Source organism: Hemiscyllium ocellatum, chromosome 26 (assembly GCF_020745735.1).
Source record: "Hemiscyllium ocellatum isolate sHemOce1 chromosome 26, sHemOce1.pat.X.cur, whole genome shotgun sequence".
Classification (NCBI taxonomy): Eukaryota; Metazoa; Chordata; class Chondrichthyes; order Orectolobiformes; family Hemiscylliidae; genus Hemiscyllium; species Hemiscyllium ocellatum.
In genome coordinates, this window is record NC_083426.1 from 736,162 (window position 1) to 756,700 (window position 20,539).

Consider the following 20,539-nt stretch of genomic DNA (forward strand, 5'->3'; position numbering starts at 1 on the left):
GCAGAAGATGAGTGTTCTTCCTCCAAGTTCGGATGGCTAGAATTTGGCAGTGGCGGTGGCCCAGGACTTGCATGTCCATGGTGAAGTGGGAGGGGAAGTTGAAGCGTTCAGCCACAGGGCAATGGAGTTGATTGGTGTGCGCGTCCTGGAGATGTTCCCTGAAATATTCTGCAAGTTGGCATCCAACGTAGGGGAGACCACATTGAGAGCAATGCACACAGTAGATGAGGTGCAGGAAATTGTCTCTCAGATGTGGAAGGATCCTTTGGGGCCTTGGATGGAGGTGAGGGGGGAGGTGTGGGTGCAGGTTTGTACACCTCTTGCGTTGGCAAGGGAAAGTGGAGGGTGGTTGATGGGGTGCGTGGACCTAATGAGGGAGTCACAGAGGGAATGGTCTCTGTGGAATGCTGAAAGGGGTGGGGAGGGAAATATATCTCTGGTGGTGGAGTCTGACTGTAGGTAGCAGAAATGGCGGAGGATGGTGAGTTGTATCTGAAGGTTGGTGGGGTGGAAGGTGAGGACCAGGGGATTCGGCCCTCCAACCACATGGCATCAATCTCAAGTTCACCAGTTTCCTGATCTCCCTTCCCTCCACCTGATCCTACATCCAACCCTCCAACTTGGCACCTACCTCTTGAACGGTCCATCTTCCCTTCCACCTATCCACTCCACCCTCCCCACTGACATATCACCATCATCCCCCACCTTCATATACCCATCGCCTTCCCAATCACCTTCCCCCAGCACCAACCTCTCCCATTTATCTCTCAGGCATCTCGTGCCCCATTGCACATTCTTGATGAAAGGCTTATGCTTGAAACTTCAACTCTCCTCCACCTCAGATGCTGCCTGACTGGCTGTACTTTTCCAGCAACACCCTTTTTGACACAAACCTAGATATTGTCTAAGTCTTGCTGCATTTGAACATGGATTGCTTCAGTAGCTGAGAAGTTGCAAATTGTGCTGAACACTGATGAACATCTCCACTTCAGACCTTATGATGGTGAGAAGGGAATTGATGAAACAGAAACAACATGGAGCTGAGATGACTGACCTCCAAAGACCACAACCATCTTTCTTTCTGCTAAAATTCCACTGAATTCCTAAAAAGTCAATAAAGTTGAATCGCAGCCTTGAATTTCTTTAATAATAGAGTACTCTTGGCATTCTGTAGTAGATTTCAAAGAATCACAATTCTCCGAATTAAGGAACTTTTCCTCTTCTAAATCCTAAATCATCATGGCCCGAGCCTGAGATTGTGATGCCCAGTTCTAGATTCTCCTTTAACAGAAACAGCTTCTTAGCACTGACCACTTCAAAAGCCCTCTCACATTTTGTATATTTCATGGGATTCCCTCTTATTCTTCGAAACTGCAGGGTGTTCAGTTCCATTTTACTCAATGTCTGCTCTTAGCTCAACTTTCCCATTGCAAGAATCAATCCAATGAATCTTTGTTGCACCCAGTTGAAGGCAAGTATAATTTCCTTAAATATATAGACCACAGTACCTCTGAAGGGATCTTATTACATTGGAGAAAAGATCTGTGTATTTTTGTTTGCGAACCCATTGCCATATGTGCCAGCATAACGATTTCTGTTTTTCAATTATTTGTTATATTTTCACATTACCTTTCTCTGGTGGTTGTACAAGAATATCCAAATCAATCTGAACACTCACATTTAATTAACAGCAATACACTGCGATGCTGGAAATCTAAATAAAAACAGAATAGTGGAGAAACACAGCAGGTCTGACAGCATTTACAGAAATAGAAACAGAGTTAACATTTTGGGTTTGACATGACTCCTCTTCAGAATTGCTCATATTGGACTTGAAACATTAACTCTGCGTCTCTCTCCACAGATGCTGCCAGACCTGCAGAGTTTCTCAAGCAATTCCTGTTTTAACCCCCATTAAATGGTTCCTTATAATTAAAAACATACTCTGTGTTTCCATTCTACCTACCGAAGTGAAAAACCTGATGTTTCCCCACAATTTACTCCATCTGTCATTTCCTGCCCACCCTAATCTATATCCAATTGCAACCTCTAGACCCTATTTGAAGTCTTAATGAAGAGGTCTAAAATAGATTAAAACATTATCCTTTGTAAACTCTCACAGCTCATTAATTTTGTATCCTCTGAAAACCTAAACACATCATATGCAAACCTCTCAGTTACAGATTATAAATAGTTATCATAACTAATTATTGGCATGGGCATTTTTAGATTGAATCCATTGTAAGAGAACCTCGAAGATATTCAACAGACAGGATTCAGCAGAGTCAGCATGGATTTACAAAGTAAATCCATGTTTGTGAGGATGTAACAAGTAGAGTGATCAGAGGAGCCAGTGGATGTGGTTTACTTGGATTTTCAGAGGATTTTTCAATAAGGTCTGACATAAAAGATTAGCACGTAAAATTAAAGTGTACGGGGTTGAAGATGTGTTAAATGCATTAGCCAGAGGGAAATGGGTCTGGGTGGGTATTCTTCGGAGGGTCAGTGTAGACTTGTTGGGCTGAAGGGCCTGTTTCCACACTGTAAGGAATCTAATCTAAAGTGATTAAAGGGTGTGGGGACAAAGTGGGAACAGGGCATTGAGTTGGATGGTCAGCTATGATGGAGCAAGCTTAAAGGACAGAATGGCTTAACTCCTGCTCCGGTCGTACCTCCTATGATTAGGGTTGTTTTTTGCAGTTGGTTAGCTCAGTTGGCTGAATGACTCGGTCTGCAATGCAGAGTGTGCCAACAGCATGGTTTCATTTCCTGTCCCAGTTGAGCTACCATGAAGGACCTTTCTGCCCAATGTCTCCCCTCACCTGAGGTTTGGTGACCCTCGGGGTAAACTCTCGGTTTCTGTGAATAGTCTGAGTTGTACATCTCAATTTGCTCAGAAAATCCATGATGTTACATCTCCCATAGGACATGAAATCTCAGTCACCACAAGTTAACCAAATTAATCTGGACCCTATTTGTTGTCTGTTAGCAACAAGGAGATCAGAGAGAAGAGTCAGCAGCAAGCAGATCACCGACCGTGGAGTTCATAGAAACACAGAAAATAGGTGCAAGAGTAGCCCATTCAGCCCTTCAAACCTACACCATCACTCACTATGACGATGGGTTAATCGTGCAATCTCAGCATCCCACTCCCACTTTCTCTCATACTGCTTGATCCTTTTTTGCCAGAAGGCTCCATCCATGAATATATTTAACAAACTGGCCCCTACAGCTTTCAGTGGGAGAGAATAGGTGGCACGGTGGCTCAGTGGTTAGTACTGCTGCCTCACAGTGTCAGGGTTCCTGGTCCGGCCTTAGGCAACTATCTGTGTGGAGTTTGCACATTCTCCCCGTGTCTGCGTGGGTTTCCTCCGGGTGCTCCAGTTTCCTCCCACAATCCAAAGATGTGCAGGTTAGGTGAATTGGTCATGCTACATTGCCTGCAGTGTTAGGTGCATTAGTCAGGGGTGAATGTAAGGGAATGGGTTGCTCTTCGGAGGGTTGATGTGGACTTGTCATATCGAAGGGCCTGTTTCCATCTGTAGGGAATCTAATCTAATCTAAATTCCACAGGTTCACAACACAGTGAAGAAATTCTTCCTTATCTCAGATCGGAATAGCTTACCCTTTATTCTTAGATGGTGACACTCAGTTTTGGACTTCCCCAACATCAGGAACATTCTTCTCACAGCTGGCCTGTCCATTCCTATCAGGATTTTATATGCTTCCTTGAAATTCCCTCTCATTCCTCTAAGTTCCAGTGAGTACAAGCCCAACTGATCCAGCCTTTCCCGATATGTCGTTCCTGCCAGCCCAGGAATCAGTCTGATGAACCCTCACTGGCCTCTCTCAGGAGCAAATTTGACAGATGTTGGTCCTTTTTTTTGGGGTCACCATGACCGAGGGAGTGCCGCACTGTCGGAGGGTCAGTACCGAGGGAGCGCCGCACTGCTGGACGGTCAGTGCCGAGGGAGCGCCGCACTGCCGGACGGTCAGTACTGTACCCTATTCCAACTTTATCCCCACATCGTTTTATCTATTTAATTCTAAGAAATTTTGCTACACTTTTCTTAAAAGTCTTAAATGCGTTGGCCTCAACAGTTTCCTGTGGCAGAGAATTCCACTGGCTCCCCACTCTCTGGGTGAAGACATTTCTGATCTCAGCCCTAAATGGCTGAGCCCTCAGGCTAAAACTCCAGACTTTATGGTCATCTCAGGAATCCACCTCAATAACCTGTGTGCGCCTTGTAGAAAGTAGACAAGCTTTGGGGAGACAGGAGGGGAGTTCCTCACTGCAGGATTCCTAGCCTCTGACCTGCCATTGCCACAATATTTATTTGGTGAGTTCAGTTAAGTTTCTAGTTACTGGTAACCCCATAGTTGATGATAGTGGAGAATCTGTATGGTAATACGTAATGTCAAAGGGCAATGGTAAGAGTCTGTGCTTCAGTATCTAAGAATGGCAGACTCGGAGAATCCCTACAGCGTAGATAGATACATTCAGCCTATTGAACCTGCAAAGAACATTATGCCTAGACCTAGACCTAGCCCCACCCCCCCCCCACTCCATCCCTGTAGCCCTGCATAACCCATGGCTAACCCACCTAGCCTGCACATCCCTGGACACTGCAGACAATTTAACACAGCCAAATTACCAACCTGCCTATCTTTGGACTGTGGGTGGAAACCGGAGCACCTGGAAGAAATCCGCATAGTCACAGGGAGAATGTGCAAACTCCACACAGACAGTCGGGGATTGAACCCAGATCTCTGGCATTGTGAAGCAGCAGTGCTAACCACTGAGCATGAAAATAATAAATCATCTGTGAACATTCCCACATCTGTCCTTATAATGGAAGTTCATTGATGAAGTAGCAGAAGATGGTTGGGCCTAGGACATTACCCAGAGGAAATCCTGCAGAGATGTTCTGGAGCGGAGATGAATAACCTCCAACCACCATGACCATCTTTCTATGTGCCAGGTACAATTCCAACCAGCTGAGAGCTTGTCCCTGATCCCCATTGATTCCAGTTTTCCTAGAGCTCCTTGATGCTACACACAGTTAAAATGTCGCCTCAAAGGCTGTCCCTCTCCCCTCCCCTCTGGAATTCAGCTCTTCTGTCCATGTTTGACCCAAGGCTGTAATGAGGTAAGGAGCTGGGTGGCCCTGGTGGAACCCAAACTGAGCGTCACTGAGCAGGTTATTGCTGAGCAGGTGCTACTTGATAGCGCTGTTTACTGATGATCGGGAGTAGACCGATGGGGCGGTAATTGGCTGGGTTGGATTTGTCCTGAGTTTTACGTACAGGACAGACCTGGGCAGTTTTCCACATTGTTGGGTAGATGCCAGTTTTGCAATGGTACTGGAACAGCTTGGTTACGGGGAGTAGCATGTTCTGTAACACAGTCTGGAATACAAGAGTGAGTCAAATTGGCATCGGTGATGCTGGGGACAATTGGAGGAGCCTAAGGTGGCTCACCCACTTGACAGTTCTGGCTGAAGATTGTTGTGAATGGTTCAGCCTTAGGTTTTGCACTGATGTGTTGGACACTTCCTTCGTTAAAGATGGGGATCTTTGTGGAGCCTCCTGAGGGAGTGTTGAATTATCACGTGCGCAGTCTTTCAGATCAAACCTCGTTCCAGTTGGTTTTACAGCCAGTGATTGAAGATCCCATGACAGAAGTTTGAAGAAGAGCAGGAGATTCTTCCAATTGTCCGAAGCAATGATCTGATTATTTTGGAAAGGCAAACAAGTCCAGCACTTATACATTTAATGGTAAGGTCCTGGGGAGTGTTGCTGAATAAAGACCTTGGAGTGTAGGTTCATAGCTCCTTGAAAGTAGAATCACAGGTAGACAGGGTAGTGAAGGTGTCATTTGGTATACTTGCCTTTCCTGGTCAGTGCATTGAATATAGGCATTAGGATTTCATAATATGGTTGTACAGGACATTGGTTAGGCAATTTATGGAATGCTAAGTACAACTCTGGTCTCCCTGCTATAGGAAGGACATTCTGAAACTTAAAAGCATTCAGAAAAGATTTACAAGAATGTTGCCGGGGTTGAGGGTTTGAGCTAGAGAGACGCTGAATGGACTGGGGCTGTTTTCGGAGACAGAAGGGTGACCTTGCAGATGTTTATAAAATCATGAAGGGCATGGATAGGGTGAATAGCCAAGGTTTTGTTCCCAGGGTAGGGGAGTCCAAAAAATGGAAGGCATAGGTTTACGGTGAGAAAGAAAAGGGATAAAAGAGACCCAAGAGGCAACATGTTCATGCAGAGGGTGGTGCGTGTCTGGAATGAGCTGCCAGAAGTGGTGGAGAACCTAGAACAGTACAGTATAGAAATGGGCTATTCAGCATATGTTGTTGTGCCAACATGACATCAGATTAAACAAATCCCTTGTGCATGTCCTGGGTCCATATCCCTCCATTCCTTGCATATCCATGCGCTTATCTAAAAGCCCCTTAAATGCCCCTATTGTACCTGCCTCCACCACTATCCCTGACAGTGCATTCCAGACCCCTACCACTATAAAAAAATACTTTCCCCTCACACCTCCTTTGAACCCCACCCTCCCGCCATTAACTGTAAACTTTTCCATAACATTTGATCTCCCAAAGTGTAGGATCTCGCTGACCCAGATTAAACTCATCGGAATTTCTCTGCCCAAATCTGCAACTGATCTATATCCAGCTGTATTATTTGACAACTTTCCACAACACCACCAATCTTTGTATCATCTGCAAACATACTAACTCACCTAGCTCCATTTTTTACGTATATCAGAAACAGCAGAGGTCCCAGTATGGATTACTGTGGAACACCACTAGTCACGGACCATCAGCCAGAAAAACACCTTTCCACCATTACTCTCTGCCTACTGTGGGAAAACCAATTCTGAATCCGTGCAGCCAAGTCACCCTGGATTCTATGCATCTTAATCTTCAAAGGACCTTGTCAAAAGTCTTACTAAAATCCACACAAACATCCACAGCTCTTCTTTATTGATCACCTTCGTCACCTCCTCAAAAAATTCACATGACTAAGACATGATCTGTCATGCACAAAGCCATGCTGACTGTTCCTAATAAGTCTATACTTTTCCAAATGCACGTAAACCCTATTCCTGAGGATTCTCTCGGATAGCTTTCCAACTACTGACATGAAACTGAAGTCTGTAGTTTTCTGGATAATCCCTATTTCCCTTCTTGAACAAAGGAACACATTAGCTACTCACCAGTTCTCAGGGACCTCTCCAGTGGCTAGCAAGGATACAAGGATCTTGGTCAAGACCCCAGCAATCTCTTCTCTTGGCTCTCTCAATAACCAGGGATAGGTACCATTTGGGGTATGGGCACTTATCATCTTAATGCTCTTCAAAAGACCGAAAGCCACTTCTTCCTTGATCTTAAAATGACCTTGCATATTAACATGCTTCACACTAATCTAACTTCCATATCCTTCTCCTGGGTGAATACTGACACAAAGTACTCAGTTCAGGATCTCACCCACATCCTCTGCCTCCAAGCACAAGTCCTTTATCCTTGAGTGGCCCTATCTTCTCCCTTGTTATCTTCATGTTTTTAATGTATGCATAGAATGCCTTGGGATTCTCTTTCATCCAACTTGCCAAGATATAAAATAATCGGAGGGTTAGATAGGGTGGACAGTGAGAGCCTTTTTCCTCGGATGGTGAAGGCTAACATGAGGGGACATAGTTTTAAATTGAGGGGATAGATTTAGGATAGATATCAGGGGTATTTCTTTCCTCAGAGAGTAGTAGGGGTGTAGAATGCCCTGCCTGCAACAATAGTAGACTCACCAACATTAAGGGCATTTAAATGTGTATTGGACAGATATAATGGAACGGTGTAGGTTAGATGGGCATCAGATTAATTTCACAGGGCGGTGCAACATCGAGGGCCGAATGGCCTGCACTATGCTCCAACATTCTCTGTTGTCATTTCGTGGCCCCTTCTTGCTCTCCCAATTCCTGGAGTTCTCTCTTGGCTTCCTGATATTCCTCATGGGCCCTGTCGGATTTTAGCTTCCTAACCTTACATATGCTTCTTTTTTGCCTTTTGATTAAACTGACAACCTCCCTCATTATCCAAGGGTCCCTTGCCTTCCTTGTCCTTCCTCCTTACTGGAGCATGTCGGTCCTGAACTCTCATCAGTAGGTCTTTAAACAGTTCCCACGTCAAACGTGTACCAGTCTGATAACAGCTCCCACCGATTAACACTCCCAAGCTCCAGCCTAATACTGTCGTAATTCGCCCTCCCCCCAGTTTAGTACCTTCCCACAAAGTTCTGACTTATCCTTATGCTTAGTTATCTTAAAACTTAGTTATCTTAAAACTGAAGGAAGCCGGTACAATTTCAACATTGGAATCTGGATGGGTATATGAATAGGAAGGGTTTAAGAGGGATAAGGGCAAAATGCTGCCAAATGGGACTAGATTTATTTAGGATATCTGGATGAAAGATCTGTTTCTGTACTAAACATCTTTATGATTCTATGATATCGTTTTTTGAATTGAAAATAAATTCGCTGTGGAAAGTGATTCATTTGTATCAGAGAATGTGATGTGTCCTTCTTCAATGAATGAAAAAAAAAATTTATATTCATTAAGAATTATTTTATGAAGAGTGTTTATCAATCTCTCAATGTCATAAAATTGCCTCCCATCAGACATTTCCTTACTCAGTAGTAAGGGTGTGGAACACCCTGCCTGCAACAGTAGTGGACTCACCAACATTAAGAGCATTTAAACGGTCATTGGATAAACATATGGATGAGAATGGAATAGTGCAGGTTTAGATGGGCTTCAGATTGGTTTCACAGGTTGGTATAACATCGTGGGCTGAAGGGCCTGTACTGGGCTGTAATGTTCGATGTTCTATTGTATGCTCTGTTTGACCAGTGACAGACAAGAAGTCAAAATTTGCAGAACTTAGACCCAAACCCTTGAATGGTATTGGGCATTGTCCAGTCATACTCAATAGGACTCACGTTGCTGCAGTGCCACCTGATAAAGAAAGTGACAGTGCATTATTCTGGCCAGTGACCACAGGGCAGGACTTGGACAGGCAGCGATGTAAATTCAGAGCCAGTGTTAGCTCTGGAGTGACCACCTCGGTCTGAACGGAAATTCAAATCACCATCAAGAAACTGGCATAACTGCTTATGGCCACAGTTTGAGATTTCTGCCTACAAAGCTTGGTCAGAGATCAGTAAAAACATGTACTGCTAGTTCAACACATCCCAATGACTAAATGTCTAGCTCATTCAATCAGAGGCCATGGTGTTGGTGAGGCTGAGTGTTCAAAGCCAGATTCTGCATAATTGGAAAGGGCTATTGCTGTGAAAAAGCAGCATAGCCTTGACTTAATGTTGAGTTTAATTATTTTAGAATATGAACATCTCCATCAATGTCTTTTACTCACCATCATACCCCAGAACCTGGTATGTCATGGGTTCCTTTCAGCACAGCCATCCATTTTCAGGCACTCATGTCCCTCATTTTCACTTAGCTGGCTACTTTTTTCAAAAAGGGGAAAAACAAACTGGATGCAAAAATCAGAAACAAAATCAGAAATTGCTGGAAAAACTCAGCAAGTCAGGCAGCATTCGTAAAGCAAAAGCAGAATTAATGTTTCGGATCTAATGACCCTTCTTCAGAAAGGGTTTTGGAGAGGAGTCACTGGACTCAAAACGTTAAATCGGTTTTCTTTCTACTGATGTTGTCTGACATGCCGAGATTCGCCAATGACCTCTGTTTTTGTTTTACTCAGCTTTGACTTGATCTGGATGAGTCTCAGTGAACTCTGCCCCAGTAATGTTGCGTTGGAAACTGACTGAAGGTATGTGACAGCACTAAAGTTTGCAGAATTTGGGAAATTAAGGAAAAAGGTGTTCAAGAGTTTTTCCAACTTGAATTTGCACCAACTGGAGAATCCTGTGACAATGAAATGACTGAGGGAGAGATTGAAAGATGGTGGGACAGGGATCAGGAGACGCTCTCGGTTTGCTAGGTAACCATCCGAGAAGCAAAACTGAGGCCGGGCCAGAAAAATGAATGGTTCCTTTTTACAAAGAACAGATTTTAAACAAGCAACATTCAAGTCTCAACAGATTTCACAGAGAGAAATTCAGGCATAAACACATGGAGAACAGAAGCGCCTTTGTCAAAGCAGGATTGGACCAGTTCCTTGGACTGGTATTTTACGTCAGTAGTAACACTGAATGATCCCAGCTTAGCTCCAACCTCTTTAGCTGCTGAATTGCTGAAGCCACAGACCATGCTGAAGTCCTGGTCTGTGCCATGTTGCCATGTCATTACCATTCTTCTCAGTGGGTGGACAGGCAGTTAAATACAGTACTCAGCACAAAGTGACCCTTACTATGCTGAGCACGTACAGGATCAAATCAATATAAGGTAAAGTGCTTCTCTTGCAGCTCAGATCAAATGCACAAATCCTGCTATCAGTCAGCCTATGATACTCGCCTATCGTTCGTTTAATGTGAAGCACAGACCCCAGACCCTGGCTATAATCCACAAACTCAGCTGACAGATTAAAACCCCTTATCCTTGGTGCTCAGTGTAGGGATGAATGAATTCATGGAGCTTCCAGTAATACTTTCTAATCCAGAAAGTAGCAAACAGTCTAGTCAAAAAAAGCCATATTTGAGAACAGCAACAGCCAGCACGAGAGACAGAGGATGTATTATGATAATATAAATACTGACATGATTCATGTGTCTTCATGGATCTAGGGGCATTGTTCTGAGGCAACGATTTCTCAATGCTCAGTCCTCATTCTTACCCTGACCTTTATCCAATGTGGCCTTCAAACATTCTCAGATCAGTTCTCGCATGAATAAAACTTCCTCCAACAATTTCAATAATCACTTTAACCTGAGGGGGAAACTCTTCACTCGATCCCACCTAGCTATAGCTGTGGTTCCACATAACCAGATTCGCCTCAAGTCTATTTGCAAAGGCAGTTCAATTAAATATAATTGTGGCAGGAATGAATTCAAAAGTAAGTTTTTGATTTCATTTGTATTGATTGAGACAATGCAACATTGAACAAGATAAACCCACTCTGTGTCACACACACATCATTCTCAAAAGTAAAAAGAATTTGTTCTCAGTATAATGTCAGGGACTTTTTTCAGCCACTGAAGGGAACAGGGTTGGGGCTGTGAGAAAGGTCGGAAATTCTGCTCCAAAAAGCCAACATAGTTATCCTTTACACAGAGGTGAACGGTTAACCCCAGTAAGTGGAATCCTGCTTTATTTGTACAGTTGGACTGACTAATCTTTTTACACTGAGTTATGGGGAGTGATTCAGGGGATTTCACCAGCTTGGGGAGATGTTCAATGCACTCTAACTGGGAAATGTGTGGACATTCACAGCTAGACAGGTCAAAGGTCAGGTCCTTTTTCTCTATCCAAGTGAGTTATCTGTTGTTTCCCCAAATTAGAGTTACTGTTGCAAAAAGAGTGCACCAATCAGAATCAAGGACTTTGTTTCGAAATTGACAAGTGAAGAATGAGAACGTGTTTACGTTGTTAATGGAAACAATTCACTGAGCTCTCAACAAGAAAAAGGTCCCTTCGGACAGGAAATTGAAACATAAATTCAAATACTAAGAGAAGATCTTTAGACTTGAACTCACCTGCAACAGAAATGATGAAGGATGCATCCATGGCATCAATATCCAATGTCTTGGCCCTGGCTGAGAGATGAAAGTAGGGAATAAAGTACGCTAACTGACTGAACACCACAGAGAATGTATAAATACTAAAGAAAGGATCCCGTAACAATGAGAAATCGAGAAGCTTCTCTTTGGGAGGAAGGCTTTGTATTCCCTTGCCCTTGCTTGAAAGGCCAACAGCCCCAGTATGAGCCATTCCGAAAGTTACTTTGTCCAGAAAGGCTTTGCTCTCATGAGAGATACTGGATTCTGTCTCCACTCGGGAATGGTTAATGTTCAGGTTCTCATCCCTCAGGATACAGCTGTCATGATTCTTGGAATTGTCAAGGTGACCAATTGCTGAGTGGGACACACTGGAATTGCTCATGATTAGGCAGCTTTCTGAATGCTTCATTGTTCCATTCTGAAAGACACTGCTGTGTGGAGATTTGAGTATGGTCCTGTCACATGATGATTGTGAGGAAGTGACTTGGTGCTCATAGAGAGCGATGGGTCTCAGCAGCATGCTGGTAGCAATGAGGTTCAACATTATACCTCCCAAAATAAGCAAAGCACCTGGAAGGATGATAGAAAAAAAAACTCATGTTAACAAACCCATTGTTCTTTTTAGATCCCTGCACAACTTCAAGTTGATGAGGTGCTGATACAGTGAAATTAAGATGAATCAATCCCAGGTGATCTATCCACACTGGGAGATTCCAGAGAGCGGACAACAATCCTCAATTCAATTTGTTTACAAATTCACTGCCCACACGAAACAAATCCCGAAGGAAATACAAAGTAAAGCTGCAAAGTGTGAAAAATGTCTGTCTTCATGTTTTTTGTGTCCTACTCCTGCTACATGCAATGTTTGCTTGTCCCCAGTTTTCCCACTAGCTGTGTTGACTTCACTTTCTCTCTGCTCAAAAATACTAAATGTTCTCAGAGGTGTTCTTGCAGTTTGGATGGTCCTCACGCACAAAGAGATCCTGACGATGGATTGCCCAGAGCTCGGAGAATTCTCACACTAGCCTGCACTAACACTGTTCCAGTTAGCTGCCCCTGTCACATGACAATCCTATTGGATTCCCTATTCTGCTGATGACAATAGCTGACATCCTGACACAAACAGGATGATGGGTTTTCCAAATTGGACTCATTATGGTTTCACTGTATTTACATGGGGGGGGGGGGGGGGCACATGAGTAATATTCATACACCAACAACTTGCATTGATATGGCATCTTTAACATAGTAACATAACCCAGAGCCATTCATAGGTGTATTAACAAACAAGGTTTAACATTGAACCACATAAAACAATATTAATTGAACCCAAATCTTGCTCAACACTTACAAAAGGAAGACAGAGGTTTTGGCAGGGTTCAGAATTCAGAATTCCAGAGTTTAATGACCAGGCAGTTGAGGGAATGTCAATGATGGTGTAATAGAAGTTGGGGGATGCTCAAGAAACCGGAATTACAGCAACACAAATATTTCAGAGAGATTAAGGACTGGGATACACAGAAATACAGAGGGATGCAGTCATGTGTGAATTTTGAAACCAGGGTGTTGGTTACCTGGGAGCTCATATCAGTCAACAGGGGCCCAAGACTTGGTGAGGGATAGGAAATAGGTGACAGAGATATTGATGACCACATGTTTACAGAATGTGAGGGTGGAATATGAGTGCACTGGAATAGACATGTGGAGAAGGTATGGCTGAGGGTTTCAGCAGCAGATCAGCTGACGCTTGGGAAAAGTCAGATGACGTGGCAGAGATGGGAATAGACAGTCTCTGTGACAGAGTCTAGATGCAAATTCACAACAAGTAGCAAGGCTCCACACATGTTATAAAATGGAAAATAAATCATAAAGAGTGTGCAGAAAAGATTGACATGATGTGTCCAATGTCAGTGACAGAATATTTGGGAGATAGTGGTTATTTTGCAGGAGTGAGGGATGGCTGTGGAAAGGATAATGAATAATCCAGAGTAACAATTCGCATTTTAAATGCTCATCCAGACATTTCTTAAATGTTGAGAGAGTACCTGTCTCCAGTACGCTCTCAGAAACAAAAGAAATTCCGATGCTGGAATCCAAGGTAGACACGTAGGAGGCTGGAAGAACATAGCAAGCCAGGCAGCATCAGGGGAGCTGCAGATTAAATGGGTGACAGGGACAGGATGGTGAGGTGGGCATAGGTGAAGATTGATGGAAGATATGAGCTGGTTGGTCGATGGGGGGATTGAATCGGATAGGTGGCTGGGAGGAGTGGAAGGGAAGGGGAGGGGCAGGGACGGGAGCCGAGGGGAAGGGAAGGGAAGGGAAGGGAGGCTATCTGAAATGGGAGAACTCAGTGTTGAGTCATCCGGGCTGTAGGCTGCCCAGGCAGAAGATGAGATGTTGTTCCTCCAGTCTGCGGCGTGGTTCATTGTGGCAATGGAGGAGGCCAAGGATGGTCATGTTGGAAAGGCAGTGGGGAAGGGGAATTAAAATGGGCGGTGACTGGGTGGTCAGGTCAGCCCCTGTGGCCTCAACTGGACCTCCCAGTCACTGCCCATCCTCTGCAGCCCATAGCCCGGAGGACTCAATATTCAGTTCTCCAATTTCGAATAACCTCTTATTCCCCCCACCTCACACCCCACTGTGTGTATAAATGTTGCCCCTCATGTCATTTTTAAATCTTTCTCCTCTCACGTTAAAAATATGCCCCTTAGCCTTGAAATCCCCCACCCTAGGGAAAAGACACCTGCCATTCACCTTATCTATACCCCTTATGATTTTATAAACCTCTAGATGGCCACCCCTCATCCTTCTATACTTTAGTAAGGTCCCAGCCTATGCACCTTCCATGAAAAGGAGCCTAGAAATGCAGGAAGAGACCATTCAGCATTTTGAGCCTTCTTTGCTGTTCTGGATCATGTACCTCAACACTATTTCTCTGCACTCTCCCTCTGTCCCTTGATATCATCAGTAGCTAGAAATCTATTGATTTATGTTGAACTTACTTCTGCTGAGCTTCCACATCTTCTAAGGTAGAAAATTCCAAAGATTCACTACTGTCTAAGTGAAGAATACTAACCAGGGGAAACATGCTTTCTGCATTGATTCTGTCTATATCTTTAAAAATGTTGCAAGTTTCTACGAGATCATCTCACATTATTCTAAATTCCAGCGTTTTCAGACACACGCTCATCAATCCCTTCTAATGGGACCATCTCAGGAATCAGTCTGGGTGAACCTCCATTGCCTCTCTCTATTGAGTGCATTTTCCTTAGGCCAGGTGACCAGAACTGTCCACAATACTCCACTCTCACCAATGTCTTCTACAAATGTCATAATACGTCTTTGCTTCTATATTCCAATTCTCTTGTGACCAAGGCCATTGGCCTTTCAAATTGTTTGCTACATCTGGTTGCTAACTTTCAATGACATATGAACAGGAACCCCTCGGTTCCTTTGGACGTCAACACTTTCTAATCTCCTCTTCAATTTGTTGCCCTTTGCCGAATTCTAAAATTTGCCCAATCCTCATACTTAGAACATTTTTGGCCTTTATATGCCTCCTTTCATTTTGCAAGTAACATGAATTAACTAGAAACAATCCATTCTTGTTAAGATGAGTAGCACATGACAGTTGGAAATTATATCATTTGCTGGGTGATAGGAGGTCTACATGGACATGGAAAGGTCTTCTCAGGGTAAGCTGTTTGAAAGGCCAATGAAGTGATTGATTCAGTTAATCAACAGCATTACTCAGACAACAGGAGTCTCCCAAAATGATTTTACCCAATTGTTCTCCTGAAGGTGTTGTTTCTTCTCTTCCATATTCCATATACATCATCAGTCAGGAAATTGCGAATTTCCACATAGTCAGCCATGAGCCGAGGCGATGGGGAGTAAAATTTCCATCGGTTTCCGATCTCCTGCCATAACCTCAGCAGAAACACCAGGGAAATGCCATAAAACACCATTACTGACATTTCTCTCTCCAATTTACCTACAAGTTTGTTTTGTTAAAAACCTCATTTTAAAACGTATGTTACAATTTAATGCTTCACCATTAATAGATAATTAAAACAAACATTGCTCACCTTGCCAGTCATATTCTATTAACAGTAACTGTGTGAAAGGGGCAAGAGCAAAGGTCAGGCCCATTCCTGATCGTGCAATCGCGTAGGCAGTTGCTAGTCGTTTTTTGAAGTACTTTGCATGCATCACAGTTGCTGCTTGATAAAGAAAGGCAAAGCCGATTCCTGAAACAAATGTTCACAGATTAACTTGTGTCAATTTTATTTCTCTGATCTTCTTAACAGTCACAGCTAAGGCAGGATTATGAATGACCTGCTCCCAAACAGGTCACAGGGCAGTGAGAACACCTATCAATTGGATCTTACCATCTCTCTGGTTTACCCACCTTAGAGCCCCCAGGGTCATCTCTTCTACAGGACCGAGTCAGCTCAGCAACTTGGAAATTGGAGACGTGCACGTTTCCCGTGTATAGGGATCTCAAGACATTCATTCAGACCACAAAGAGTGGTTCATGTGTGGAATGAACTTGCAGAGGAATAGTGAATGATGTTACAGTTACAATGTTTAAAAGACATTTAGCTAAGCACACGAATAAGAAATGTTTGGAAGGATATGGGCCAAGTGCAGGCAGGTGGGACGAGTTTAGTTTGAGATTATGGTCGGCATGGACTGGTTGGCTTGAAAGGTCTGCTTCGGTGCCGTATGACTCGAACTGCATCGTAGCATGAGGCTGTTGGAATCTAGACAGGCTCCTGCTTTTAGTTCACGTGTTCGTATTGCTCATTCACTGAGCTTATGCTTCCAAGTCAAAACATTCATTCATCACAATGAATCAAATCTCCAGTTCTGCTAATTCAGGCTGGTCAAACCTTAAACCACTTACACATCCAAAAAAAGTATAACATTTCTTTAATGATGCCGATGCTAATATGAATTCCAACATCATTTTATTTTGAAAAAAAACATTGATGGCAACGTGGGTATCATTTATTGCCTTTGAGAGGATGGTGGTGAATCACTTTCTTGAATATTGTACAATGGACTGTGAATGACTGAACAGGGACAGGGATGTCAGCAAAGCATTTTGCTTTGTACTGTGTAGGACATCATGCAAGAAGCAACTTAAACAGTCACAACAAATCCTTGCATAAGAGAAGGGTGCTGATTTGTTTAAAAGTTGATGGATTGGTGTGGAGAAAACAATAGGAAACAATGGGCTCCCTAATCTCAAACAAGGCCCTGGGTTGGAACCTGTTCCTTTTGCTAACCAAGAGCAGGTTCCCGAGAATGAATATACATTGGTTTTTGCAAACGTTCATGAGTTATGTTGACAAGCTTAGCTGAAGATGTGAAGTGATCTGTAGCAATTATACACTCTGGATTGTTCAGCTTCAATGCTGAATAAATACATTGGCCATAGGTCCTAGTGACTGACTTATCCAATGACACAGTGTTCCTCCGGCCGTTTGTGATAGACAGTGTACAGAGCGCATCCAAACATCCCACACTTACAAAATGCAAAATAGAATGCTGGTTAAAAGTAATTCTGCACATGGACAGCATTTGCTGAACTCACTAATGTAAAACAAATTGTGCAGTTTACTATGCTTAGTCTCTGTCTTATTACAATAAAATCACCTAACCTCAAAACTCTGTGGCCTCACTCCTCTTCATTTCCTCTAGCCCTACAAACCTTCACAATCTTCACACTCTCTAATTCTAGCCTCTTCACTCCTCAATTGGTGGTCATGCCTTCAGCTGCCTAGACCCTCAGCTCTGGACTTCTCTTCCTAAACCATTCTGTCTCGCTATCTCTCTTTCCTCCTTTAAAGATATTCCAGGACACCGACCCCTTTGGCCAAGTGTCTGAACACTTATCCTCACCTTGCATTAGTGTCAGGTTTTACTTTAAAACTTCCTATGAAGTACTTTGGAACGTTTGAAGGTGCATTGGCTAAAATTTGTCAATCCGAGTATAATACAGCAAAATGTGAAGTCGTTCATTTTAGCAGGAACCACTAATTATTTAACTAGGGAGAGATTGGAAAACTCTGAGGTACACAGGGATCCGGGCATCCTGGTACACAAATCTAAAGAAAACAGTATTCATATAAAGAAAATTAAATCAAATACAATTTGTTTACTGCAAAGATAACTGAATATAAATTTAGGAATATGCAGCTACATCTATGAAATTACAGCTCAAGGCCAGTGTATAATTTTGCTAAAGAAAGGATACGCCTCAAATGTATGTAAATATTGTGTGGTTCAAATAAGAGATGTCTTGGTTTGTTTGGACAGAGTCAAACTCCAATGTTTGTCCGAAACAAAAACAAGCTGTTGGAAAAGCTCAGCAGGTCTGGCAGCATCTGTGCAGAGAAATCAAAGTTAACATTTAGGTCTTGGTGACCTTTCCACAGAACTCAGCATTCTGAGGAAGCGTAACCGGACCCAAAACATTAATTTTGATTTCTCTTCACAGATGCTGCCAGATCTGCTGAGTTTTTCCAACAGCTTGTTTTTGTATTTGATTTACAGCATCTGCAGTTCTTTTGGTTTTTATCCAATGTTTATCTCCTTGATACGTTACTGTACAGAACCAAACAATGTTCAGGATGATGTATATATAATGACTTTGTTATGAATAAAATATATTTTGAAATTAAAAAAATGCTCAGAGAAGATTCATTGAACTGATGCCCAAGATGAACAGATTATTTTGTAAGAAAGCATTCAGCAGGTTTGGGGTCTGTATCCATTGGAATTTAGAAGAATGAAAGTTGATCTTATTGAAAGATCAATAAGCTGCTGAAGGGATTAGACAGAGTGGAGGCTGAGATGATGCCTCCTCTTGTTGAGAGAGTTCAAAGGGCTAAATGGCCTACTCCCGTGTCTAATTCTTCATCTCTTCCAAGTTTTCTGAAAGGGAATTTCTTCTCATGTTCACGAAGTGCATATGAAAACTCTGATTTTTAAGATAGGTCATCAGAGAACAGCGTGAGATTATTCTTTGTGCTGAAAATTGATCTCAAAGTACCCCTGGAATGACGGAGCAGTTCCTCTTAAAGATGGTGAAGATATTAGTGCGTATGACACTTTTTAAAAGCAGAACTAATGATTCTTACCAACAACGGCACCGAGGGATACATAAAGGAAGAGGACACTGGTGGCCAGAATGCTGATAAGAAATCCACCGCTCACGAGGACAGCTCCGAGAATTGAAGTCCATCGATCCCCCAGCTTGCCACAGGCGATTGAAGCAATCGGACCTGAAAAAGATAAACCTGATTAAATATTTGATATATCTTATTCCTTAAAGCTAAATCTCTGTTTCCATTTGGGAGAGTTGGTATAAAATGAATCTACCAGTATTCCTGCTGTGTACCCAGTGCTGACAGACAGTGTTAATACAAGCAGCTCAGAGAGAGAATGGACAGAAGACAAGAGTGAAAATTGGAAGTGGAGTTAAAGGTCTAAGAGAACTGAAGATCTACTCATGGATAAAAAAAAAATCAGAATATTTGAAAATGGCGGCAGTGCCCAGGGATTTGGGGAAGAATGGAGGACGGTGAGTGAAGGAATAGCCAACTGATTGAAGCAGAGGATGGGAAGGTCAGGAGGACAGGACAGATAGAGAACTCAAGGTAAAGGTCTGAGATCAAGCAGCTGCACTATCCAAGGGTGGAGTGAGGGGTGATGGACATTCACTACTGAAGGTCAGGATATGGTCCACAGCTTCAGACTGATTTGTAAAGATGTAGTAGACATTTGGGAAAAACAGATGATGGGGAAGTTGAAGCAGGGCAGATATTGTAGAAAATCAGGAGATCAGCTACAGTACAGATGGAGGCCAGTCAGCTCATTATGTCTGTACTGGCCCTCTATAAGAGCCAACTGTGCTGGTTTTAGCAATGGAATCAAGTGAGGGAGGGAGGGAGGGAGAGCGAGAGAGCGTGGAGACAGACCAGTAACCAACAAGAGTGTGGAAGGAGTATCCTTTAAATAGAGCAGAATGGAGAGACAGTCTATTAACCAATGAGAGAGCAGAGTGAACAGCGAGTGAGTGGACAGTGTTGCTATATACTGGAAGGTAACTGTTTCTAAACAAAGTCCAAGATCACACTTTTATGTGGAGCTTTATTTCAATGAACCACACTTCATACAACTCAACTTTTGATTGATTACTAGCTCTTCATAGTTATACAACTGTTACACTCCCAAACTCTTCATTAATACATCATCTGTTCCTTCACTCCATTCAGTCCCAGGCATCCTTTCAGACCAGATTAAATGATGACAGAAGTGTCATTTAGCAGTAAAAAGCAGAGACAGTGTCCGTTAAACAGTGCAGGAGATACAAGAAATTAAAGTATGGGAGAAAGCTAGCTAGAAATATGAGAACAGATAAGAAGAGTTCCAACAAATATTTTAAAAAGATAAAATTTTGCCTTCTATAGACCAAGTCTGGGAATTAATAATAGAACATAAGGAAATGCAGCTGAACTGAACAGATATTTTTGTCCGAATTGTACAGGATATGAATAACATTCCAGAATTAGCTCTGAATCAGAAGGCGAAAGGGAACTACAGAACTGAAAATAATTACAATCACCAGAGAAAGCATTATCAGAGAATTGTTAGATTAAACTCTGACAAGACCCCTGGCCCTGATGGGTTTCACAGAAGGAAATTAAAAAGGAGTAGCTGCTGAAATGGCTGATAATTTGTTTGCAATTATCTAGAATTCTATTGAAGAAAGAAGAGGCAGGAAACACGAAGTGATAGGCCATTTAGCC

The 20,539-nt window shown here is 42.9% G+C and overlaps 1 protein-coding gene across 1 annotated transcript in view; it reads right to left on the bottom strand.

Annotated features, from left to right (window-relative positions):
- Positions 1-20,539, bottom strand: part of slc16a4 (solute carrier family 16 member 4) — a 105,524-nt gene that overhangs the window by 15,914 nt on the left and 69,071 nt on the right. The window contains exons 5-7 of the mRNA XM_060845107.1: positions 18,869-19,012; positions 15,806-15,967; positions 11,691-12,284 (exon numbers count right to left, since the gene is read on the bottom strand). Coding sequence (XP_060701090.1) covers positions 11,691-12,284; positions 15,806-15,967; positions 18,869-19,012 — 900 coding nt within the window. The remainder of the gene's footprint in view (positions 1-11,690; positions 12,285-15,805; positions 15,968-18,868; positions 19,013-20,539) is intronic.